The 25,938-nt window shown below is 42.6% G+C and overlaps 3 protein-coding genes across 3 annotated transcripts; 2 read left to right on the top strand and 1 right to left on the bottom strand.

The window, feature by feature from the left end:
* Positions 1-132: 132 nt before the first annotated feature.
* Positions 133-4,107, top strand: LOC103187503 (EEF1A lysine methyltransferase 3-like). The gene is made up of 4 exons (XM_007907032.2): positions 133-183; positions 1,631-1,879; positions 2,465-2,576; positions 3,597-4,107. Exons 2-4 carry the CDS (start codon positions 1,739-1,741, stop codon positions 4,007-4,009), a joined length of 666 nt encoding a protein of 221 aa, XP_007905223.1. The 5' UTR covers positions 133-183; positions 1,631-1,738; the 3' UTR covers positions 4,010-4,107.
* A 5,100-nt stretch (positions 4,108-9,207) lies between these two features.
* LOC103187530 (EEF1A lysine methyltransferase 3-like) lies at positions 9,208-12,535 on the top strand. The gene is made up of 4 exons (XM_007907078.2): positions 9,208-9,248; positions 9,725-9,945; positions 10,923-11,034; positions 12,147-12,535. Exons 2-4 carry the CDS (start codon positions 9,778-9,780, stop codon positions 12,533-12,535), a joined length of 669 nt encoding a protein of 222 aa, XP_007905269.1. The 5' UTR covers positions 9,208-9,248; positions 9,725-9,777.
* A 6,369-nt stretch (positions 12,536-18,904) lies between these two features.
* LOC121849686 (EEF1A lysine methyltransferase 3-like) lies at positions 18,905-22,318 on the bottom strand. The gene is made up of 3 exons (XM_042338132.1): positions 22,166-22,318; positions 20,564-20,675; positions 18,905-19,359 (listed from the first exon to the last, which is right to left on the bottom strand). The coding sequence occupies exons 1-3, from the start codon at positions 22,316-22,318 to the stop codon at positions 18,905-18,907; spliced, it is 720 nt and encodes a 239-aa protein (XP_042194066.1).
* Between the last annotated feature and the right edge of the window lie 3,620 nt (positions 22,319-25,938).

Below are 25,938 nucleotides of genomic sequence, written 5' to 3'. Positions count from 1 at the left end.
ATGTTATAGTTGCTAGTTAGAGCTTGGTTTGATAACTTCTCGCGATCTGAAATAATGGGACAAACATCCGATGATGAATTTTGACGAGATTTTGACATGTTAAAAGCAGGAGGCTAAGTGCACGTGTGTCCTTGGCACTGACATTCCCCGGGTCTCACATGAGGAGCTCAGCACTGGGGACACGTGAGTTCACATCTCCACTCAGGTACCCAAACTCTATGTTCTGTTCTCCTCCTCTAGAGGGTCAGTTCAGCATCTCATTAGGGCCAGGGTTTCCTCAGCCCCCTCTCTAGGGGTTGTCACTTTTCTGGTCAGAGCTCCAGGGACCCAGGGACCTTCTACGCATTCCTGACTTGTTCTTCCTTCCAGGAGCAATCTTAGGTTTGCTTCCTCTCGACAGCTGCCAATGAGATCCTGTCCCCTCTTCCCAGAATTCCCAATATCCCAGCTATTACTGAGTGCTTATCAGTACCCAAGCCATCGCCAACAACACCTTGCGTGTATATAGTGTCCTTCACCCAGGAGAGGGTCTCGGAGCGCTACAAACCACAATAATAGTGGCGCCATTTGGAATCTTCCCTGTGTCTGGAAAGGAATGCACACACAGAGAGACCCATCCAGTTTATCTCAGCTCATCCTGACAGCATTAGCTGCAAATCGCTAAGCGTCCAGTTATAAGCGTGCATGGGGGTAACTGCTGGAATTCAACAGCTAAAGCCCAATAGCTTTTCATTATTAATAATAATAACAATAATCCTTGGATTTGGTGTAGCTGCTTAACATGTTGTCAAGGGATCTCAAAGGGCTTCACACAATAAGCTGTAAAGTGGATTGATTGTGTATTTTGTTGGCATTGATAGTTTGACAAGTTTCTTGTTCCTTGTCCAGCGAGAAGCACCCTCCCTGTTGGGGCTTTGGTTTTCAGGGTTAATAGGAGAATATCCGTCTTCTGGAATAAATGTTTTATTTAATTAATTTAATATTTTACTTAGTAAAAATAAATGTCTTTGTGGAGAGCGTGTACCTAATCCTGGAAAATATGAGATGAGTTGGCTAGAGGCGAGGTTTGGGGAAAGTAGTGTGGATTGCTGGGACAGCAGGCAAGGCTTTCAGTTCCCGCTCTCTGAGAATGTTACTGGAGAAAAATTTCCACTTTTTATAACATGATGAGCCTCGTGTTTTTCTTAAAAAGAAAACAGCAAATTGCACTTGCATAGTGCCCTTCACATCAGAAAGTCATTCCAGGTTGCTGGACAACAGGGGTTTTGGACCCGAGCTGGGAGCTGGGTCAGGAAGGGTGGAAGGCAGTGGGTTGGGGGGAGGCTGGCCGAAGGCAAAGAGGGAGGTCTTGAGACGGGACTTGAAGGATGCAAGAGAGGTGGGTGAGGTCGAGGTATTGCGGGATAGTGTAAAAAGCATATTTTTAGAATGAATGTAACTAATCTCCAATATGCTACGAGATATTTTGAACTAATCCATCAAAATATCATATTATATAATAAACTGCATTTAGAGGTACGTGCTCTGAACTTTTGTTCCTGGCCATCGCAGCTTATTCAGTGCCTTGGGACGTCCTGCCAATGTTAAAAGAGCTATACAAATGTATGTTGTTCTCGTTGTTGTAATCCAGGGATAAATTGAAACACCTTCTCCTGATATTGACAAAAGTCCTTATTGACAACAAGCACAGTCACCGATAAACTGAAGATTTGCTCGAACACGAAACAAATATCCGAAAATGGCACTCCCCCAAATTCTAAGTCGTAAAGAAAAATTACCTGATTGGATAGAGGATTGCTATGAGGTGTGCGGATACAAGCTGAGGATCATTCGGATGATTGGTTCTAACCTTGAGTATTCTTCTACTATCTGGGAAGCTGTAAGTCTCCTCATTTCTTGCAAACGTTGTGATTGTGAAACGGAAAAGGAAACCCCTTCTAGCTGCAAGGTCCCACTCTCCTCCTCACACACTACTGACACGATTTCCCACCCGCTGAAACCCTGACCTCTCCAGTTGTTTGAGTCCAGACTGATAGCCTTGTGCACATACGCTTCCATCCCCTTGGCCCAATTCTGGCTGCCTGAGTGGACTCCATTCACCTTTTAAACCTAACACATACTATTAATAATAATAATAATAAGCCTTGCATTTGATATGGAACCTTATCACATCGTCGACATGACATAGAGCTTCACAAACCATACTGTAAAGTGAATTGATTGCGTGTTTTGTGGGTGAAACGTGGCAGCGAATTTCAGACAGCATATTATTCCAAAAGAAATGGTAAACATTCAATAACAATGCGTGATATGCACTCTCTCTCTCTTGCTCTCTCTCACTCTCTCTCACACACCCACAGTTTATCCATATTCCGCCCATACTTTCTTTCTCTGCCCATCAGCTGGATGGCTCAAAGTTTTTCAAAATCCATATTTCTCAAGTAACGGCTGGAATGTTCTCCAGGGTCTCGTGCTTTGCCAGTACTTTGAAAAGGAGAAGATGGATTTCACCGGGAAGAAGGTGATTGAGCTGGGCTCTGGCACTGGAATCGTAGGCATTTTAGCAGCTCTTTTGGGTGAGTTTCCAGGTCATTATTGATAATTGAGAGGAAAGAACAGTTGTGCCACAATACACAAACACAGCTTGTGTATTATGGCGAGACAGGTAGATATTCTGCAGCCGTATGACACTTGTTTGATTTGAACACGCTTGTACTGTAATAGGCACCACTGTATCCAGATAAATGCATTTCTCCCAAAAGATTCTAATCCACAAAGAAATAATTAGCGCAAATAAAACAAAACGCTAAAATGCCACAAAATTCAAATGCTTATTCGCAGGAATAATAATAATCTTCGAATTTGATATAGTTTATCACATGTTCTGTTTGCGTCACTATCTGTCACTAAGTAACCGTGGTTGCTGGAAGCTACACTCACCACCGAACATACAAATTGACAGCACAGAGGAAGGCCATTCGGCCCATCGTGTCTAGTGGCAAACTAAAGCAAAGTCAATATTGCTACAGATGGTATCAAGTAATATGTAGTCATGGGCTGAACATTGACATCTATGCTTACCTTTCGCCTCCTGTGAAGGTACAAATGCTCAAGGATATGGTTTAACGCCCAATGACCATCCTCTAGAATGTTGTTCATTCCCAATAGGCGATTCCGACAATGAATTTCAGTCTGTTGTTCAGACTGCGAGGCTGAGCACGTTCTGTTGTCTGAACATGACACAGACCTGCATTTATGGGCAGAGTTACAGAACATGACTATTGAGCAGGAATTAGAATATCAACTGCAAGGATGATTAGAATAGAGATTGGGAGGTGGTAACTTAAAGACTTTAAATTTGAAGAATTTCCTGTTTAACTCCAGTTCTCTTCTAAAACTTGACTACAATAACACTGTAATAGAGTACACGTGTGAGGGTGATGTCAGCCTTCAGCTCACCTGTGTCAAACTATAATAACACAAAGGTTTCTAATGAGCTCTGTTGGTCAGTGGACTCCAGTGAGGAACTATAAATGATCTGTAATACAGTCCAGTATAAAACACATTGATGTTTGATTTAATTTTTTTAATTTCAGGTGGGAATATCACTCTGACTGACCAATCCTATGTTTTGCCACAAATACAAAACAACATGAATAATAACATCCCCGCTTCTATAATGCACCGATCAAAGGTGTCCGTTCTCTGCTGGGGTGAAAACCACAAAGATTTTCCCTCGGATTATGATTATATTATTGGCTCGGATATTGTGTACAGCCTCAGTTCCTACAACGCTCTGATTGAGACCCTGAAGTCCCTCAGTAACCCTAACACTGTTATCTTTATCTCTTCACAAATGCGGCCATTTCTCAAAGTGTCAGAATTTCACAACTCCATGTTACCTGTAGGTTTCAACTCCGAGATTATTTTCAGTGACAATAATGCAGCGGTCAATGTGTACAAGTTAACCAAGAAATGTCCAGCGACTGAAGCCCAGGATAGATATTAGACTCTTGCAATCAATAATCTTATGATGGTTTCAATAAATAATTATCACCAAGTTGCCTTTTTCCGCACTTTCTCTTTCCAGCCTGGAAACTGGTAAAAAGAGGTAGTTTTACATGTGGCCCAGACACCCCAAATTTAGTAGCTCCCTTGCCATGGGGCACTGTGGCCAAATACAAGCACACGTGTCCACATAGGCTGCAACCAGGCTGGGAGTTTCCTGGTCTGAACGGCTCTGTTGCACTCCGGGCAGCTCATCAACCCAGCGAGCCATTCAGGGTTCATTCTGTTGCTATGTGTCCATATTTAGTTAAGTGGTTACTTATCCTTGTGTGTTTGTTGCCTTTCTGAGGCTTTGAATTGACAACTAATAATGTATAATAAAATAATAATACAACAACAACAATAATAATAATGCTTGCATTTGATATAGTGCCTTATCTTGTCATTGAGACACCTCAAGCACTTCACAGGATATATAGTACAATATCATTACCCAGTGGTTTATTCTTGAGACAGCCACATAAATACTGACCTGCCATTTGCTAACTTGCTTACTTGAGCGTAAGTAGAGATCCGTTATGGCGCACATGTAAAAACAGCTAATATTTACACTGGTAAATGCAACATAAAATGTGACGAATAAAATACGATTGATTAGTCAGTTACTCTTTAGTCGCGTTCAGGTTCTGAACGGTCAAACAAACTACTACTTCTGCCATTGTGAAATGGTACACTTGTGCCAGTGAATCCAATCTGCTTCTATCACTCACGTCATACAACAACAACAACAATGGCCTGGCCCCTGGCACTGCCATCCTGGCCATGACCTGGGAGGCTAAGCTTGAGGGCTGATGCTGTCTCGCTGATCGCTCGCTCCCGGTCTCTGGGTGCGTGGTTTTGGCTGCCACCCCGACCTGAGCCTCCCCCTCCACTCTAAATGTCTCCCCTCCCACCCTCCTTCCATGTCTCTCCTCCCACCACCCCCCCCTTTATCCGCTACTCCCCCTTTGTCCTTCTCTCCCACCGCCATCCCCGCCTTCTCTCTCTCCTCGACCCCATCACCACTTCCCTCTGGTCCAGCCTGGGCATCCTCCACCGGGCCCATCGTGGCTCCCGGCACTGGCTTTCCCAGAGCAGCAACCCCACGTGTACCATCACTCACTCCCTCCACTCAAACCACCTCCTTAAGGCAAACCCAACTCCCCCTTCCCTCATACCTACCCTCCCCAACTCTCCACTCACATCACTCTCCACAACCATCTCTCCTGTAAACCCCAAATCCTCTCCGCACCATTCTCTCCTCCCCCCCCTCCCCCCCTCCAGCGAACCCACACGCATTTATCCTCCAAAATGTCCGTTCCCTCTCAAATAAAGCCCTCACCATCCACGACCTCATTCTGGACGAGCACCTTGACATTCTTGGGCTCACTGAAACCTGGCTCTCCCCCAATGACCCCGTCCCCCTAGTGGAAGCCTCCCCTCCAGGCTACACCTTCCACCACACCCCCCCACCCGTCCAAACCAACGTGGTGGCGGGGTGGCCTTCATTTCCAAAGCCTCCCTTGGTCTCACCCCCTACTCCTCTGGCTGCTTACCCTCCTTCGAGCACCTCACCCTCTTCCACCCCTCTCTCCCTTTGAAAATCCTCCTTGTCTACCGCCCCCGCTAAGCTAAGCCCCCCGGCTCCTTCCACACAGACATCTCTACTCCCCTCTCTTCCCTGTCCCTCTGCTCCAAGCGCCTACTCATAATGGATGATTTCAACCTCCACCTAAACTCCCCTTGCACGACTTCTGCTGATTTCACTGCCCTCCTCTCCTCCCTAAACCTTACCCTCCATATAAATTCACCCACCCACAACCATGGTCATGCACTTGACCTCGTCATCACCCATGACCTTGACATTTCCGTCCTCAGCATAGTGGACAAGGCCATCTTGGACCATTTTTTCATCTCCTTCTCCTCTCACATCCCTCTCTCCTCCACCAAGCTCTCAACCATCCTCTACCGCCCTTGAAAAGGCTAGCCCCTGAGACCCTCACAAAGGCCCTCTCATCATCAAACATCCTATCTCTTTGGCCTTCCATCCGTGGAGATCCTGAATCAGCCGTCCAGCTTCTCCATGATCGCATCACCTCCACCTTCAACTCCCTCGTCCCCGTGAAATCCAGGACCATCTCCAAACCCACCCGACCCCACTGGTACAACAACCACCTCCGCTGCCAAAAAATCCAAAGCTGTCTGCTCTGCAGATGGCGGAAAACTGGCCTGACAGTCCACCGCCAATTGTGGTTCGAACATCTCCACAGCTACAGCCGTTCTTTGACACATGCAAAAACGACTTCTACTCCAACATCATCTTGGAGGTTAAATATAACCCTAAAATTCTTTTTTCCACCACCCTTTACCTCCTCTGTGGCCCCCTCAGGCCTCCTCAATCTTCGTATCAAATGCCAAGTGCGACGAGGTCATGGACTTCTTTTCATCTAAAATACTTAACATCCGCCAGGCAGCCTCATCCACCTGCCACCACCTCGCCCTCTCTGTCCCCCTCACCTTCCTCATCATCTGCTCCTACCACCACCCCCATTCTACATTCCTTCCTCCCCATCTCTCCCTCCTCCCTCTCACCCACCATCACCTCCATGAAACCCACCACCTGCTGCCTCGACCTCCTCCACACCAACTTACTGGTCACCCAGCTCCCCCTCCTCTGCCCACTACTGGCTGACATTATCAACCAGTCCTTCTCCTCCGGATCAGTTCCTGTCTCACTCAAAACTGCTGTCATCACCCCCCTCCTGAAAAAACCCTCCCTAGATCCCTCAAACCCCAACCATTACTGTCCTATTTCTAACCTGCCCTTCCTCTCAACAGTTCTAGAATGCGTTGTTGCCAACCAACTTCACGCACACCTCTCCTCCCACTTCCTCTTCGAACCCCTCCAGTCCAGTTTCCGCCCTGCCCACAGTTACAGAGACTGCGCTTGTGAAAGTCACAAATGACATCCTCTCTATCTGTGACCAGGGCTCTCTCTGCCACCAATTTGTTGGTGATGTTGTTGACAGTTATTCTCTATTTGTGTTTGGCAAATTGGTTTTTATATAAAAGCTGCTGAAACCCTGGTCCATGCCTTTGTCAACCTCTCGGCTGGACTACTCCAACACCCTCCTCGCTGGTCTCCCATCCACTACCATCCATAAAATCCAAATCATTCAAAAGTCTGCCGCCCGCATTCTCACCCGCACGAAACTCCGCTCCCCGATCACCCCAGTTCTTACCAGACTGCATTGGCTGCCTATCCCAGAGAGGATCGACTTCAAGATCCTCATCCTTGTATTCAAGTCTCTGCACTCCTCTGCACCCCCCGACCTCCCTGACCTCCTCTCTCCTCAAAACAGTACCCGTTGCCTTCGTTCCTCCGGGTCTGGCCTCCTCCTTGTCCCCTGATTCCTCCGCTCCACCTGCGGCGGCCGTCCCTTCAGCCACTATGCCCCGAGGCTCTAGAACTCCCTCTCTCCCTTTGTCTCGTTCCGTCCCTTCCCATTTTCAGTTCTCTGTTGAAGACCTTTCTCTTCGACCGCGTCTTTGGTCACCTTCCCCCCCTCCCCCCGACTCGCTCCCGGGATCCGTTACTGTGAAGCGCTCTGAGACGCTCACAGAATATACTGTAAAGTTAATTGACTGTGTATTTTGTAGGCGAAACACAACAGCCAATTACACGCAGCAGTGTCCCACAAACAGTCGTGGATTGAGTGACCAATTTTTTTTTTGAAGGAATTATTACCCCCCGGAAAAGTCATCTGCCAATCGACCGATAACCGGGTTCCTACTTACTGCTCGGTAAACAGAGGTGCGTAGAGCAAGGAAACTTACCCAAAGCTTCGTCCTGCTGAGAATCAAATCCAGGTCCCTCGCTTGTGCTTCTCTGAGGAACAAGGGAATAGAAGCGAGGGACTAAGAAGTGGAGTACGTGGAGTACAAACAGCAAGATGGACAAACTGGGCCGAATGGCCTGTTTCCATGCTGTAAATCAATATAAAGTTTATTTAATATTTAGCTAGTTACTCGACTTGAGAGCCAGTAACTAGCTAAATATTAAATAAATGACCTGGACTTATAGAATCATAGAATATTACAGCACAGAAGGAGGCCATTCAGCCAGGAGGCTAGTTTGAAAGATTTACTCAGTCTAGTATTATAGCGGATTTGATTAATACCTTTCAGTAAAAGGTTCCGACTTTTTAATAAGTTTTTAAGATAGTTCCACATTAACATTAAGCATTTTCACTGTGTGTGAGACTGGCGCAGTGGTAGGGCTCTGGCCTCTGAGTCAGAAGGTTGTGGGTTCAAGCCCCACATCGGGACTTGGAATCACAAAGTCTCAGCTGACACTTCAAAGTGGGACCTCAGTTTTAATGTCTCATCCATAGGACGGCAACTCTGAAAAATGCAACAAAGTCAAGAAACACATTTTGTTCCCAATCACGGGGTCCCCATAGCTTTAACGGGATCGTGATGTGTCTGTTTTCTTCAAAGTTTCATAATTTCCCAACGTCAAAATGTGTTGCAAAGTGGAGCAGAGTCATCTCATTGTAACTGTAAGTGTAACCGATCCCAGACAAGAACTGAACCACCTTCTGACACTTTGTTCTGACAGGTGGACATGGCATGTAGTCATTTACCTGATGAAGTAGGTGTACTGAAAGTTATGGAAAGTTATGGAAAGTTATGAGGGTTCAAGCCCCACGTCAGGACTTAGAATCACCTTGTCTCAGCTGATGCTTCAATCCGAGACCTCAGTTTTAACATCTCATCCAAAGGACGGCCCATTTCAAAGAATTTAAACTATGTTTGGGATGAACATTGCACAAATTAAGCTGTTTGGAGCCCCAGCAAAGGCTCAAACCGTGGGACATCCATGAAACAGCACAATTTGTTCAGCCAAGAGGTCATTGATGTCCACAGACATTGTTGGCACAGGATGGGTCTGCCCTGGAGCGGCAGCCCGATCCAGTAATGGTGCAACGTGTAATGAAGGGGTGCCGCTACTGAAAGGAGTGAAAGGCTTGCAGGCCACGTGAACAATACGTGCTACAATGTTAAAGCAAGGCTCTCGCGAAACCCTGATTGCAAAGGAAACTTTTCCGCGAGATTTTGAATGCTTAAAACCAAGGTCACCTTCCATGTGTGATTCCTGCCAGTGCAAAGATCATCGGGGAACTCTGAAGAATTATTGAGTAAGTTGTTTTTGTATTTCCAGCCAAACAACACAACGTAAATTAGCTTCAGCAGTGACACAGATTATGTGCACTTTGTAAATTTACAGTCAATATATCTTACAATAAAATCCTCTTTGACACAGGTGTTAAATTTAATTGAATGGCTTGCTGGTAAATATCTACACATTTTTAAAAATATTTTCATTTTGATTATAAGTAAAACCGTTATGTGTTGGTGACGCCATAAATCCATTGGGAAAACATAGTTACTACAACTTTACGGATTGGAGGCTTGGTTCCAAATCAATAAAAGTCTAACACATCTGTAAGTTGTATGGTATTTCAAATGCAAGGATTATTATATATTATTATCATTAATTTTTATTATTATTATAAATGTCAACTGAACGCAAATCATTTAGGGATGCTGCCTTATGTGAAGGATACTATGCAAGCTGTTGGATTGTGCTGAGAGTCTTTTCCCACTTTTTCAGTAAACGTTCAGTTTTCCTGAATAATTTGAGATTGTGACTGGAGGTCAGAGAGGATGACGAGTGAGGAGGTCCTCGCTAGTTTGCCTCCCGAAGAAGAGGATGAGTGTGAACGTGCGGGTGAGGACCTGTTTAAGATGGTGAATCGCTATTATTTCTGCGGGCACATCATGAAGATCAGTCGGGATGAAAATGCTTCGCTGGGCTCCCATGTTTGGCAAGCAGTAAGTTCACTGCAAATCCTGGTGCAAATCGTTGGTTAAAAAACATTATAATTTTAACTCGATTTGAATGTTAACAAAAGCATTCTGAAGTCTCTTTAATATAATACTCGTCACTGGGAGTAGGGACTTTTCCCATTCAGCTCCCATTAACTAAGCCCCAAACCAATGGGTAGGTAGAGTGTGTCTTAGCTGGACAAACACAAACACTCCACTTCACTATGAAGCACTCTTTGGGACTTGATATGAGAGGCACTATATCAAATATAAGGATTATTATTATTATTATTATTATTACGTATAGTGCAGTGAATACAGGTTGGGTTGAGTTTCTATTTTGAAACACTCTGGTCCCTTAAGTAACACAGACAGGTTGAGACATCATTCAGGATTTCGTAAAAAGTTCTTTTCACTTAATAACAAAGCATAGAATCTTACAGCATTCGGCCCATCATGCCTGTGCTATCCGACTAGTCCCATTCACCTGCTCTTACCCCATAGCCCCGCAAATATTTGCTTTGCATGTTAAATTAGTTGCCCCTCTTCAAAAATGTATGTCTTTTCTCTTTCTTTAGAAGACAGGTTCATGTCTGTTTAATTCCAAACTGACCACTAAAATTCCCGTTGTTCTGAGTATCAGGAAAAGGCCAGGTGATGGATAGAAATATGGCCAGTGGTTCATTTCAATCTAATAATAGGTGCAATTATTGGAATTTGTGTAAAAACAATCATTGTCTACTATTGCCTACAGAATACAGTCAATATATCTACAATAAAATCCTCTTTGACATCCTCCTAACGTGAAAATGTTATAATATTATATAGGATTATGATCTGAATATAGTTTTTAAAGACTGAGCTCAGCGATATATTACTGATACTTAAATACTTACCTTGACCACTTGTGCTTTGCCATTAATCTGCATGTTCTTCAAAAAAATTTTTGAAAACATTTCAAAGCAAATGTGTGATGTTTTCAGGGTGTTGGCCTTTGCCATTACTTCGAGAGAGAGGAGATATCTTTCGCTGGGAAGAAGGTGATTGAGCTGGGCTCGGGCACTGGCATTGTGGGCATTTTAGCCGTTCTCCTTGGTGAGTTTAAAGGCTTATTCAGTGTGACAGTGCCATTGTCTTTACATGTAAAGGAAGCTCTATACTGTAAATGCAAGTTGTAGTAATTTTACCAGGAATATGAGATAAAGTAGCCTACTTGAATGTATATAGGATTCTACTGTGCCAGTCATTCATTTTTGATGTGAATATAGCGTTCATGAAAAATTCTAAATTGTGTAGCAAATTAATAATAAACATTTAACAACAACAACCAGAAATATTTAAATCTTACCATAATCCCTCACATTTGGGTCTAATATCGTGTTGTGAGTGTTTGATGTAATACTTAAATTATTATATTATTATATATTAAATATTTCTTAAACATTTCTCATCACATAAAACATACAATTTTTTTAAACCACAATTTGAATGCCTTGGGTATATAGTTAGGAATTAGCATGCAAACGAGCTGAGGTATAGAAGCCTTTCCAAAGCACCATTCTCAGTATGTTTAATAGGTGCATAGGAAAACAAAACCGGGGTAAGTCAGTTAGTCTATTGAACACCTCTACTACCCAAGTATCTAACTCTCTATTAAAGATCCCTCATGAATCTGCCTCTACAGCAAAATATTCTACATCTTCATGATCTATGGATCATGATGCTCTTAACTTGAATAATCAGTCCTTGCTCACACGCATACTTGAACCTGGATCAACCATTGTTTTCTCTGCAAGATTCCCTAAAGTCAGTAACTTTAGGCAAATAATGACTTGGCTCATCACGGTTACTTGTTTACATAAAAACTTACAGCACTGAAGAAGGCCACCTTGGCCCATCGTGCCTTTCAAAGAGCTACCAACTCGTCCCACTCCACCAGTGTCAAGCACTCTGGAACATTACCTGTATGAGGGGTGCTATATAAATATAAATTGTTGTTGTTGCAAATGTTTTTCTTTTCAAATATATATCCAAGTCCCTTTTGAAAACTACTGTTGAATCTGATTCCACCATCTATTCGGGCAGTGCATTCCAGATTTATTTACATGTCTAACAAATTCCGATTTTTTTTTAACTCCTCTGAGCAAACTCTGATTGCTGTTCAGGAGAAGAGCAAATATATTGAGGTTTCTTTTTATTTTTCCCAGGTGGAAATGTGACCTTCACAGATCAAACTTTTGTTTTGAAACAAATAAAATACAATATTTCCGTCAACATCCCTGCTTCCTGCAAAGATCGTACAAAAGTCTGTTCGCTTCATTGGGGTGAAGATCAGAACAATTTTCCTTCCGACTATGACATCATCCTGGGCTCGGATATTGTGTACTCCAGGTCCTCTTACCCCTTGTTGTTGCAGACTCTGAAACATCTGAGCAACCAAGGGACCACAATTTACATCTCTTCCCAAATTCGACCATTAAACAAGTCTGAAATCTACCATGAGGAAGTCTTAACTCAGCATTTTAATTCACAACTTGTCCACCAAAACAAACAGAATAATGTCAACATATATAAGTTAACTAAAAAAATGCAATGAGCTCGGTTGGTGCAGAAGCCGATGATCATTTGTATTGTAGCTGTTTGGATTCCTGATGGAGCCTCACTTTCGCAAAATTAGTTTGTTGAATATTTTTCATATTGCCATCATATTTGTGTTATGACCCTCTTCTCTCTCCATTTCTCCTGTAAAGAGAATCTCACTCACTATATCTGAGTTTGGTGTTCCTACATGTGATATAATTGGATCACCCGCTTGCCATGGTTTAATTGGTAACACTCTTGATTCTGAGCTAGAAGGTTATCGGCTCATGCCCCATGTTGGAACTTGGAACTCATATAATCTAGGCTGATGCTCCAATGCAGTGCTGGAGAGTGCTGTATAGATGGAGGTGCCCTCCTTAGGATGAGATGTTAAAAATCCCATGGCACTGTCCAAAAAAGAGTCCTGGACATTAACCCCCAAATTAATATTGGCCATTCATTTCACGGATGTTTGTGCACAAATTCGCTGCCGCCTTGGCCCCCAAAACATGGTCCCTCAATTTTATACTATGTCCTGTGAAGTGCTTTGAGATGTCCTCTCGATATGAAAGGTGAAATCAAATACAAGAATTATTATTATGACAATGAATGAAGTTACCCAGGAGCAAATAAAACAAAAATAAAATACGAGAAAGGAGAAGACAATGAAGAACTCGCTAACCGCAGCCAAAAAACAACCAACACATTTACATCAGTCAGTCTGTGCGATCGGCGTGGTCCACTGCATTTACGGGGAACCCATCGGGTTTTTCGACTTAATGTTGGAATTGTGCGCTTGCTTTATTGTTGTGATGACTCTGAGATTTACTTCAGTTACTTCGTAACTTAGCAACTTGATATTTTTCCTTCCTATTGTATAATGTTTAGTTGAAGTATTGTTTTGTATTTGTTTTGAAATGTTTATGTGGAGCTTAGTTTGACCGAGGGGCTGCTGTGCTTTTTGTTATTCGTAAAACTAATAGATTTGTAATTTTGATTTCAACTCATTGCGCCCAACGCCTATATTTGCATATCCAGAAACAGCGGAATAAAGATGTCTGTGCATCAAATTGTGTCCTTCAATAATGAGGGCAAGTTGCATTCTCTAAGTTGCAGTCCTTCAGAGGAGATGTTAAACCAAGATCCCTTATGGCGCTGTTGGTTGATGTTAAAGATCCATTGAACTATACACAAGGAAAAGGAAGCCAACAAGCCCCCAGATAAAATTGATCATTCAATTGTGGGACATTGCTGCTGTGATCGTCGACAAATACATTGTCACTACACTTTGCAAAAGTACTTTAAGATAATAACAACAACAACAACAACAAATTGCATTTATACAGCTTCTTTCATATCGGAAAGGTGTTCCAAGGTGCTGGACGGTGAAGGATTTCCATTCAAACTGGGGTTGGAATCAAGAGGGGTGGAGGACAAGGGGATGGGAATGGGAGGATGACCAAAGGAGGCAAGGGAGAAGATGTTTTAATGACGTGATAAGAAGTTGTGTCAAATGGAAGGAATATGGATTTTAAATAGTTTATGAAACCCCTGTTTGTCAAAACATCTGATGAAACTTCTGGGTAGGGGAGGGACGTATTGGGGTCTCTAAGAGGGAGCAAGTATCAGAAGATCACAAGAGAGGCTTGGGCTATGGATTGGGCCCTTCAGATACTGCCATTTCAATACTTCCAGGATTCCCATCCTACAAGTCATCCCATACAGTAAAAACCTGTTTGACTTCCTGGTATTTCTATATCTGAGGGGCAGTTAACAACTGAAGCAGATTTCTGGGAACAGTACACTGGACACATTTGATAAAGCAGCTTGATACTGTGTCGGAAGGATGGCAGGGAAGGTGTTCTGGAGGAATAAAATCACACAGTCCCTCTCAGATGCCAAATCCCTCGCTCATCTCCCCATTAGCAGATGCTGTCAGATTGTATAAGTAGCTATTGGTGACTCCACGTTAGTCGAGGCTGTTGTGGATCGGGCCTCAGAATGGAAGAAAAGCCTCAATCACACTTGTTACTGGAGAAGCAACAGAGTAATGGGAAAGTCCGAGCACACAAGGGACCCGGGGGCATGGGAGGTGGGGGGAGACAGAAATACGTTGATTTTAGACAAGAAAGTGATTGCAGAAAGAGTGAAACACAGAGAGGAGGAACAGCACAATGGCAGGGAAACTGTTCAGCAACTTGGTCGGAAATAAAAACACAGTCAAAACCAATTTATTGATTATTCCCATGATTATTTCTGCAAAACACATTGTGCAGCTGAGTTGTTTCCCCAGCCTGAAATACGTTTCACAAAAATTACAACTGAGCATTGTCTCAGGTTTTAAACTCCCAATCACCGGCAAGAATGAATTTATCGTCCTCATATTTCAGTGCAGTTTTGGAGGAGTGCAGCATTGTCAGAGGTGTGGGCCTTCTGATTAGACGTGAAACCAAGATTAGGCTTGTGGTTCCCTTGGAACTATTCGAAAAGTGAAGGATGTTTTTCCTATTGTTCTGGCCAACAATCCCCAAATAAAATTGGTCACTCACTTCGTAGTTGTTTGTGGGACATTGCTGCAAGCAAATTGGTTGCAGCATTGACCTACAAAATATCACTACTATACACTCTACAGTAGTTCATGTGAAGCACTTTGAGAAATCTTGATTGGATATGATAAAGCATTATGTATCAAATGCAAGGATTGTTTACCTGCCTTTTCCCCTTAACACTGGAAATTATACATTCTGGATATCTAACATAACTAGCTTGGAGCAGCATAGCGCAGTGGTTAGAGCCCGTGCCTTGCAAGCGAGAGGACTCGGGATCATTTCCCAGGTGGGGCGAAACCTGGGCAACTTTCTTTACTCCACACCCCTCTGTTTACCTAGCAGTAAATAGGACCTCGGGTGTCAGTCGATTGGCAGATCACTTTCTGGGAGTGATATTCCCTCAAACGAAATGTGGTCGCTCAATCCATCACTCGTTGTGGGACACTGCTGTGCGCAATTGGCTGCTGCGTTAAGCCCACAAAATACACATTCACTACACTTTGCAATATATTCTGTGAAACGCTTTGAGACACCCTTCAACTGCTTTAACTGCTGAGCTGCCAGGACTGGCAACCAACCATTAACACTGCTGTGGAATACTGTGTGGGTGGCATTTCATCCTCTGAATGACTGAATCCACTGAAGAGGATTGACTGCTGCTACATTCTATCCCTTCAGCAGAGTGCAATCTTACCTCCAACTGGACACTCAGTGCTAGTGAGAAACCAGTGGACTCTCAATAAGTTTCATGATTTGTTTTGAAAATATAATAATAATAATAATAAATATCATGTTTCCAGGAACATTATATTCATAAGAATGTCCCCACATTACTTACAGTGTCTCCGCATGTCACTGTTTTTAAAGGACATATTCCAAAATGTAGTGTTCCTTCTCAATGTCATTAAGTTACGTGCAGCGTAAGTTTAACAGTCTGTGCATTGAGAACCCGGTGTTGCAAATTTCTCCAGTGTTATAACTGAGCTTGTGTTTGGTGTTATTTTCACTTGGGATTTTCTCAGTTGTTGAGGGACTCGATATCATGTACATTTCTATATCTATATCAGTGAATAGCAATCACTGGGCTGCCCACAACAGTCGCTAACAATTATTGAAGTTTAATCACGTTTGGGGAATGTTACAAAAAGTTGTATTCAACCATCATTGGGGTTATTCACAGTGACGTGCGACAGATTGTACACTCCACTCTCCTGTGTGCTGAAGGTTGCCTGATGTGGAAATTAAACAAAGGAAACAAAGAATAATGTCAACGAGTGACTGGTTACTGTGATGAGAGGTTATTTGAAGCTCCCAGGCTACAATGTTCATTTTTCATGTTGATGCAAAGCTTATAACGCAAATGATCATTTGCTTCATTGTATCTAACTTCTCCATTGGCGCTGTCTGTCCTCATACCATTTCTTTGTTCTTTCCCCAACGTGGGTTACTATTTTACTTCAATCCATGTAACAGAGATCCAACCTCCTCCTATTTTCTTCTTGCGATAATTCTGATTCAGAGTTAAACGTAGAGTTAATTTCTACGTGTATATAATGGCATCCTATTCATATTTTTAGTACTCTCTCAAACTCACCAAACCAGTGCCCAAACTTGGTGGTGGTGGGGGATAGAGGGAGGACATATCCTGGGTTTCTTGGGTTGATGAACAACAGGATTGTAATTCTTTTCGATGATGAATGGAGAAAGGAAGAATTAAATCCCAGGCAGCAGATGAGTGAGAAGGAGCAGGTGTCTGACACATGCATCACTATGCTTAAGAATATCCATCTAAAACAAGATTTCTCTGTATCCCACCTACCAGGGATAGATTGTTGGAATGGAGTGCACACTCTCTCCCCTGGAGAATGCATCCTGTTTACCCAATTCCGGAAAGCATTAGATGCAGGTTGGCAAGAGCCAAGGCTTGGGGACCCCAGAATGTGCGTTGGGATATTGCTAGACTCTAACTAGCAAAAAACCCAAAGCTTGCCATTGATATTGCTGTCCAGCAAGATTTCCCAATGCTTATCCAGTTAGGACCACCCTACCTGTTAGGGCTTTGGATTGAAGATTTAATAGGAGCTGAGTGGAATGACTCCCTGCTCTCAGTGACTGGTCTGCCCTTCCAGGTTCTGCCGATGAGCCAGGCTGGCTGTGCTGTCATCAGCAATGCCCGGAAATACTACAGACCCTCCTGATTCAGGAACCGGACTACCGAGACCGCAACACAGGGTTGGCTCGATTCATTGCCAGGCATGTCACCTTGGGGCCAGTTCAGCTCCAAAGAACCCCAAGCCTTGGCTCCTGCCAACCTGTGCCTAATACTCTCCGGAATTAGGTAAACAGGATGCAACCCTCCAGGGAGGCAGTGCCCATTCCATCCCAACAAACATCTTGTGAATTTCAATGTATAGGATACATGGAACTCTTGGTTTGGTTTGGATTAAGCATGGTCAAGGGTTTCCATAAGTGTCAGACATCTGGTTGACAAAAAAAATCAACAATATTGGCACATGTGTTCATAATGGGATGCGAATGAGAGGAATTAAAAATTGTGATTGTCCGCTCTGTCTCAGGCGGTCTCTCCTGATATCGGGATAGCAGAACAATCCTGGGATTTTGATAGCAGAATAGTTATTTCTGCAGGACTGAAAAGTTCATTGGTTATGAATCAGCCCAAGAACTATACCAGTTCCAGGAAGGTTGTAGTGATATAGATGTTCCTAGATTTTTACAATGTCTCTGTTGGTGACTGACACTAAAGAATAAATTATATTCTCTAAAAATAATGTTGCTTCTTCAGAGGATTAATGTTAGGATTTGGTTGAAATGTTCTTTGCTAAACACCACTCAGTGGTGGTGCCCTTAACATGTTTGGGTTGTACTTATTGTTCAACCAAAATCTAGAACGTTTTGATGGAAGATCTGTGAGTTCTAAATGTTCGGAAGGAGAAAAACAGTTTCAAATATACAAGATATGATGTTTCAGGGACCTGTTTTCAGCATACAAATATAGCTTATTATGAACCAATTTGTTGGTGGTGTTGTTGACAGTTATTCTCTATTTGTGTTTGGCAAATTGGTTTTATCACTCTATTATTCAATAGAAACAGTCGAGTGATACTATTATTAACCACAAAACAACAAATAATCTGTAAATCTAAATATATTTATTGATGGAATCAGACATTGTCAGCTGCAGTTTGTTTAGAATGATTTACAAACCGATCGCTAAAACAGCACCCTGGAGCTTACAATTACTATTTTTCACACAATAACGCAAGCAACGATGCTACAAATTCTAGATTTAGGTGATAAAACCATGAGGACATATTGGATATGCTAGGACTGTTTTTTTGTTAATGTGTTCAATTTCTTTCTAATGTTTCTACCCATTAGCGTACGCCTCTGCTCCTGCCCCCAGCTTCCTCATACTGGGGTGTGGGTTTGAGATGTCCTCCTGATGTGAAAGGCGCTATATAAATGCAATGTTGGAGGTGCCGTCCTTCGGATAGGACCTTAAATTGAGGTTCAGTCTCTCTGTTCAGGTGAACGTTAAAAAATCCCATGGTACAACTCAAAAAGAGACGAGTTTCTCCTCTCGCCTTCAAAATACAGTCATTACACTTCACAATAAATCCTATGAAATGCATTGAGACATCCCGCCATGTTAAATGGAAAGATTTGTTATTATGATCTTACACTCCTACACAGAAAACTGGAACTCATGGCCAGTGAGTTAATTCATGTGTCAGGATATCGTTATAGTGAGGCAAAAGGCAGGAAACAATATTAAAATTTTAATTTGAACTCGTTATGAGAAAGTGAGTTGCGACTCAATCAGAAGACTTACGAAGACCCATGTTAATGGCGTCCTCACTCCACACTAACTCTTTATCTCCAGTGTGCTGTTTCTTAGTTAATTTGTACACATGGATCCTGTTATTGCCACTTTGATGGACACGCTCACAATGAAAGTGTTTAGGCAGCATTTCCGCATGGAAAACATTACACTCATTTACAGGCCGAACATCAGAAGAGATGTAAATGGTGGTACTGTGGTTGCTGAGATGTTGCAGTGTCTGAAGAAGTGAGGGGTAGGAGGAGCTGGAGTACACAATGTCTGATCCCAGGATCACATCGTAGTCTGTAGGGAAACAACTCAAATCGTCATCCCAAGAAAGAGCACAGACTTTTGTATGATTTGTTAACCAAGGTGGGATATTGACGGAAATATTATATTTCATCTTCTTCAGGATGAAAGTTTGATCTGTAAATGTCACATTTCCACCTGAGGAAAAGTAAAAAAAGTAATAATAACTGGTTTGTCTGATCAACAACCCGACAATCGATACAGGAAACAAGAGACTAAATCCTCCAAATATGTTTGAGAGGAACCTTGAGAACAGGAACATCTAATGTCGGTTGTCAGACTTACTGACATCAGAGAACTTTACAGGAACAGAATGGCCAGCCAGACTCCAGAGGGGCTGACAGGCTCCAGCCTGAGGTAAATGAGCTGGGAATCGTTATTGACCACAGTAAGTGTACCTTCCTTCAAGCTTATTTTATGCTACAGCAACAACAACAACAACACCAATGTGCATTTAGAAAGCACATTTTACGTGGGGTGGAGTCTCAGAGAGCTGGGCAATGGGGTAGTTTGCGATTGAGCTGGAGGGAAAGGGAAGTGAGCCCAGGCACAGTTGAAGGGGAAAGTCTTCAGGTGCTAAACACACATTCTTAACTGTACCATCCCAAAGGCGCATTCAACATTTCAAAGGGGAAGAGAAAATGTCTGCCAGTGTCCTGATCAACAATCTCCCAGATACAATTGTTCACTCACACGGCTGTTTGTGGGTCGTTGATCTGCACAAACTGGCTGCCATGTTCGCTTACAAATACAGCCACTATAGTAAATCACAACACTATAGCAAATCATGTGAGAGATTTTAACAATGTGGTATATCAAATACAATTATTATCATTACAGAGTTCCTTATTTACACTAAACATCAATGACTGACTGACACAGTAACATTCTTCCACATTGAATATAAATGTTTTCCCTATATTTTAAGTTTTGCCTTTTTTCTCTCTTGCACAATCATAATCCTTGAAGATGATATAGTGTCTTAAGATGGCATTAAATCACAACATGTACTGTTGAGTGATGTGACTGTGTATTTGTAGACAAACCCAGCAGCCAATGTGCATGCAGAAAAGTTCCACAAAGTTTCACAGAAAGCTAATACCTAAATTTACCTGGAGGAATGTTGGCCAGCACCCCAAGTGCAAACTACCTTCTCGTTCAGAGTTGTGTCAAGAACTTTATCGTCCATCTAAACAGATACCTCCAATACTTCTGCAGGTCTCAACGTGGGGTTTGAACCCACAACCTTCTGACTCAGAGGTGAGAGTGCTACCACCTGAGCCAGGCTGACACCTATTTCAATAGGATGGATTTTAATGTTGATTTGAAGCTTTCAACTCACCGAGGAGAACGGCTAAAATGCCCACAATGCCAGTGCCCGAGCCCAGTTCAATCACCTTCTTCCCAGTGAAAGACATTTTCTCCTTCTCGAAGTACTCGCAGAGAACAAGTCCCTGAAAACATCACACACTTTCATTAGAATTGATTGATTGAGAAGAACCTTAAAAAGCACAGTATTATAATCTAGCGTTTTAAGAGTCTTGCAAGCAGGAAAATATACGTGACTTTGCATCCTTATATCTCTAAGTATAGTTAGATTTAGAGTTTTCGGGAAGAAAACAAAGAAGTAGGGATAAACGGGTCCTTTTCAGATTGGCAGAATGTGACTAGTGGAGTGCCACAAGGATCAGTACTTGGGCCTCAACTATTTACAATCTACATCAATAACTTAGACGAGGACATTGAACTTAATGTATCCAAATTCGCAGATGACACTAAACTAGGAGGGAGAGTAAACACCGAGGATGACATTAAAAAAATGTAACAAGATAGGCAGGTGAGTGGGCAAATAGGTGGCAGTTGAAGTATAGTGTAGGGAAGTGTGAGGTCATCCACCTAGGTGGCAAAAACAGTAGAGCAGATTATTTTTTAGAAGGGGAGAGACTAGATAGCGTTAGCATTGAGAGGGACTTGGGTGTCCTTGTACACCAATCACAAAAAGTTAGTTTGCAGGTTCAGCAAGCAATTAGGAAGGCTAATGGCATGTTGGCATTTGTTACAAAAGAGTTAGAAGAGTAGGGAAGTCTTGCTGCAACTGTATAGGGCCCTGGTGAGACCGCACCTAGAGTATTGTGTGCAGTTTTGGGCTCCTTATTTAAGAAAGGATGTACTTGCCTTGAAGGGGGTACAACGTAGATTCACTAGGTTGGTACCAGGGATGAGGGGGATGAGTTATGAGGATAAGTTGAGCAATTTAGGCCTATATTCTCTAGAATATAGAAGAATGAGAGGTGATCTTATAGAAACCTATAAGATTATTAAGGGGCACGACAGAATAGATAGTGGGATACTTTTTCCCCTGGTTGGAGAAACTATAACCAGGGGTCACAGTCTTAAAATTAGGGGTTAGCCCTTTCGCACTGAATTGAGGAAAAACTTCTACACTCAGAGGGTAGTGAATTTATGGAATTCTCTACCCCAAAGGGCTGTAGATGCTCAGACTTGAACATATTCAAGACTGAGATTGTTAGATTTCTTGTGGATAAAGGGATTAAGGGATATGGGGATAAGGCAGGTAGAGTTAGAATAGATCAGTTAGAATAGATCTTATTGAATGGCGGGGCAGGCTAGAGGGGCCGAATGGCCTACTCCTACTCCTATTTCCTATGTTCTTATGTTCTTATTTTCTAGTTTTCAAGCACAGAGTATCCTGTGAAGCATTTTGCAAGGATTACTAGTAGTTCTATTAAATGCATTTGGGATTTCCTCCCGATGTGAAAGACACCGCATAAATATAAATTTGTATTGTATTGTTACTTCTCACCTGAAGGAATCCAACATTGCAGCCTCACCCCCACCTACCACCCCACCCCCTCCACCAGCAATGCCATATTTCTCTTTTTTCCTTTCAAATAATACATTTTTACCAAAGCAGTGAACTTACAGCTTCCCAGACATAGGACCCAAAGGAAGGGTATTTGTCTCGACTGATCTTCAAAGCATTTCCACAGAAGTGATAGAGATTCTCGCAAACTTCCAAACCGTCATGATGCTCTGGGTTTGTGGCTGAGATTTGGACTTCTGTGAAGTCCTCCATCCTCCTCACTGAGCTTCACAGGAATTCAGAACAACAGGAAAACCTCAGATCTCTTTCCAGCGACGGATTCTGTTGTGTCACTGATGAACTAAGTAGTTCATGGGCCTCTTTTGGACTGGAAAAGATGCCAAACTTTGTCAGGAAAAGCACATTTGAACATTTAGGGAATAAGTCAGATAAAACACACAGATGTGTTAATAGTAATGGGACGATATGGAAAATACAATCACCTCCACCTCAATCCAAATCAAAAACAATATAGAAAATGTACTTACTAGTGTTCATAAGCAGGTCATCTAGGATTGGAAAAGTATCAAGGTTTTTGTTTCACAATTGAAATACTTGATGAGTTTGGTCGAAAGTAAAACAAAATGTGAAATTTACTTCATTGTTCACTGGTCACACCGTTCAGGGCAGCTAACTCTCTCTTCCTCTAGGATATTCACATCAATGGTCCTCGGGTTATAAATTGTCACAAAGTCTCGCAAGAATGTATTTCTAAACAGCTAACTGGATATCACGAGAGGCCAACATGTTAATGTTGGGGGGGAGGAAGAGATCAACATTTCAGCTTTCTTCCTTCTATGGTTTCCTCCCTTCCCTTAACCTTCCTTAATGTGAGGTGTATAAGTGTCTCAGCCACAACAGGAGGTGAAGCATTGGGTTCATCTGGGACAGCAAACAGGAAATGTGTGTAGGGAAGGCAAATAATAATAATAATAATATATATTCACAGAATATACTGTAAAGTGAATTGACTGTATATTTTTGGGTGACAAGCAGCAGCCACTTGTGCACAGATATGTCCCACGCACAGTCATGGATTGAGTCACCAAATGGACAGGGGATGCGTAAGCTATTCTGTGCTGTTGATGATGAGACCTGGATGGTTTGACAACATGCTAGTCGAGACGTTTGGTTGGCAATCAGATAAAAGGGACTGGGATGCTATAGATGGTCAGTATGTTGATTAAAAGTGGTTCTGGTGGAGGTGTGGAGTGCAACGCCTTAAGGGTACTGCTGGAACTGTGTCTGTATAATGTGCAAAGAATAAAACTCACTCCAAACGGGTCCACTGGGCTCAGCAATGACTTGACCATGTGTGCACGGGAGCCATCGGTCTGCTCACCGACACTCACAGCTCACCAGCTGCTTCTCAAGGTTCAACCAACCGGTCAAAGTTTCACAAAACCATGAAGCAAAGATGGCAATATTTCACGTAGTCAATAAGACGCGTCGATATCTCGTGTCAATATCTCTAAGGTTTTCAGTATCAGTCAGCTATTCATTCAGTTCGGAATGAAAAAACCTGGCTGTTCTGGGAATTTGTTTCACACACTCGCTGCTGCTGTTTACAGTAAAGACTGCCAGTTCTCAGGCTCGTCTCCTGTGTGGGACAACACGTATTGGAATAATTGGAATAAATCAGTCGCAATAAAAATTACTAACATGGCGAGTTACAATGTTAATATTTCATTTTGTTTTATGATATAGAGAAACCCTCGTTGTCACTTGACTTTTGAGACAAAATTATATATCTCTGTCTCATCAGGAATGAGCTCAGAGTTTCATTTACAGTAAAGTGTGAAAGCAGCCCATGGTACATGGTGCATGTTTGTAAACAGGTCTCTCTGGTCTCAAGTCGTGTTCCCATTTTCCCAATTAAATGGATGACGAGTTTCAGAAGAAAAACAGTGGAGATGTTTTTCACGTGAAAATAGCTGGTTCAAGGGTTCAGATAACAACAACAGCTTGCATTTATACAGCGCCCTTCATACGGGGTAGCATCCCAGAGCGCTTTAACGCAGATAACTGTCAGAGCAGAAAAGGTGATTAAGAGAATTATGGACAGGGACATTTTAAAACAACATTCAAGAAGTTCGTGAACGCTTTTTGGTGAATAATATATTTTTAATTTGTTCTGACATTTAATAACAATAATGATACAAATCCTTCAAAATAATTTGATATCACGTCTTATCATGTTGCTGAGATGTCTCACAGCACTTTGATGTAGTTTAAGTGGATAGACCTTGTATTTTGTTTGTGAAGCGAAGCAGCTTTGCATTAAACCTTAATACTCTAAACTGTATATTATATTTTGTTCCTAATAATTTATTATTTGAAATATTACCATCTGAGATTGGTGATCATTTTGCTGTATTAGAAAGAGATAAGGTAATTGTCTGTACTTATGGTTGTACAGACTGCAGAGGTGAAGCTGAGAGTAGCAGTCCCTCCAGAAATTAGGACATTTTGATGCCTGTGTATAACTCTGGGTCATTTGATTTAGTTTTGGATGGTGATGGGATTCAGGGTGTATCCATCAACCAGCAATGTCAAGAGAGGCTGCTGGCGGAGAGGCAGTTGGAGGCATTTTAAAAGGAATTAGATGCATACGTAGAGAAAAGGTGGAGCCTGGCTCAGTGGTAGCACTCCACCCTCGGAGGCAGAAGGTTGTGGGTTCCTGCTGGGATCCTGTGTTCAGTGCTGCGATGTGCGCTGCATTGTCAGAGGTGTCCGTCAGGTGATACATTAAACCAAGATCCTGTTAACCTGTTCAGGTCAACAATCCCCCAGATACAATTGGTCACTCACTTCTTACCTATATTTGTGAGACACTGCTGTGCGCAAATGTCAGCCTACAATTTTATAGTTCCAGAAGATTCATAAATAGACCCACTAACCCAAAGCAATGAACTTCTGTATGCCTTTGACCATGCTTTTGGTCATCTTTCACCTTCCATTCCTGCCCTAAGGCCGAGTGCCCAGCAGCTGTGACAAGCGCTTTGAGACGTAAAAGGCGTATGTAAATCTATATAAACATAAATCTGTATAAATGTATATTGTGTTGTGTTCTACAAGAGATTTCAAACATTTGAGAGCTCCGTTCTGGTAAAGACTGAAGTGGAAATACGGATGTTTTTTACACAGAAGGAGTTCACCCGCCTCGAGTGCCATTGGTACCTGGTGCCCAGCTTGTCATGGCTGCTGGGCACCGGGACTGAGGGTGGGAGGGGAAGGTGAAAGATGCCCAAAAGCACGGTCCAAGGCGTACAGAGGTTCACTGCACTGGGTTAGTGGGCAGAGCATCGGAGACTCCCTCAGGCACAGTTGTCTGTGAGTGAGAATAGGATCGGGTTTTGAAGCCTCTGTGACAGAATAGCCGTCTGAAGCTCTAAATCATTGTTACAAATCTCAGACAAGCGCTTGTGTAATTATATCATAATAATAATCACTGCATGTGCCTTAACACATTGTTGAGACTCCTCAAAGCGCTTCACAGGATACACTGAAAAGTGTAGTGACTGTGTATTTTGTAGGTGGAACCCGGCAGCCAGTGGCATACAACAATGCTCCACAATTAGCCATGGAATGAATGACCAATTTTTTAACTTGGGGGATTGTTTGCCAGGACATTCACTTTTAGAATGGTGCCATGAACCTTTAATGCCCACCTGAACTGGCACAGGAGCTCAGTTTAACATCTCAAACAAAGGATAGCACCTCTGACAATGCAACACAACCCCAGTACTGCATTTAATTGTATCCTTTTATAAGTTAATGTGATTGGGGCATTTGGAGAACAGTATTAGTTAACTGCTCTTTGCACTGCTTTG

This window comes from Callorhinchus milii, unplaced genomic scaffold, assembly GCF_018977255.1.
Source record: "Callorhinchus milii isolate IMCB2004 unplaced genomic scaffold, IMCB_Cmil_1.0 Scaffold9, whole genome shotgun sequence".
Lineage (NCBI taxonomy): Eukaryota > Metazoa > Chordata > Chondrichthyes > Chimaeriformes > Callorhinchidae > Callorhinchus > Callorhinchus milii.
This window is presented reverse-complemented; position numbering and strand designations above follow the sequence as displayed.

Excerpts from the sequence above, each read along its gene's own strand:
- LOC121849686 (XM_042338132.1), bottom strand. The coding sequence starts at position 22,318 with ATGGAGGACTTCACAGAAGTCCAAATCTCAGCCACAAACCCAGAGCAT. Across the intron at positions 20,676-22,165 it reads GGTCCTATGTCTGGGAAGCT|GGACTTGTTCTCTGCGAGTA; the intron begins GTAAGTTCACTG and ends TGATGTTTTCAG. Across the intron at positions 19,360-20,563 it reads CATTTTAGCCGTTCTCCTCG|GTGGAAATGTGACATTTACA; the intron begins GTGAGTTGAAAG and ends ACTTTTCCTCAG.
- LOC103187503 (XM_007907032.2), top strand. The coding sequence starts at position 1,739 with ATGGCACTCCCCCAAATTCTAAGTCGTAAAGAAAAATTACCTGATTGG. Across the intron at positions 1,880-2,464 it reads CTTCTACTATCTGGGAAGCT|GGTCTCGTGCTTTGCCAGTA; the intron begins GTAAGTCTCCTC and ends AATGTTCTCCAG. Across the intron at positions 2,577-3,596 it reads CATTTTAGCAGCTCTTTTGG|GTGGGAATATCACTCTGACT; the intron begins GTGAGTTTCCAG and ends TTTTAATTTCAG.
- LOC103187530 (XM_007907078.2), top strand. The coding sequence starts at position 9,778 with ATGACGAGTGAGGAGGTCCTCGCTAGTTTGCCTCCCGAAGAAGAGGAT. Across the intron at positions 9,946-10,922 it reads GCTCCCATGTTTGGCAAGCA|GGTGTTGGCCTTTGCCATTA; the intron begins GTAAGTTCACTG and ends TGATGTTTTCAG. Across the intron at positions 11,035-12,146 it reads CATTTTAGCCGTTCTCCTTG|GTGGAAATGTGACCTTCACA; the intron begins GTGAGTTTAAAG and ends TATTTTTCCCAG.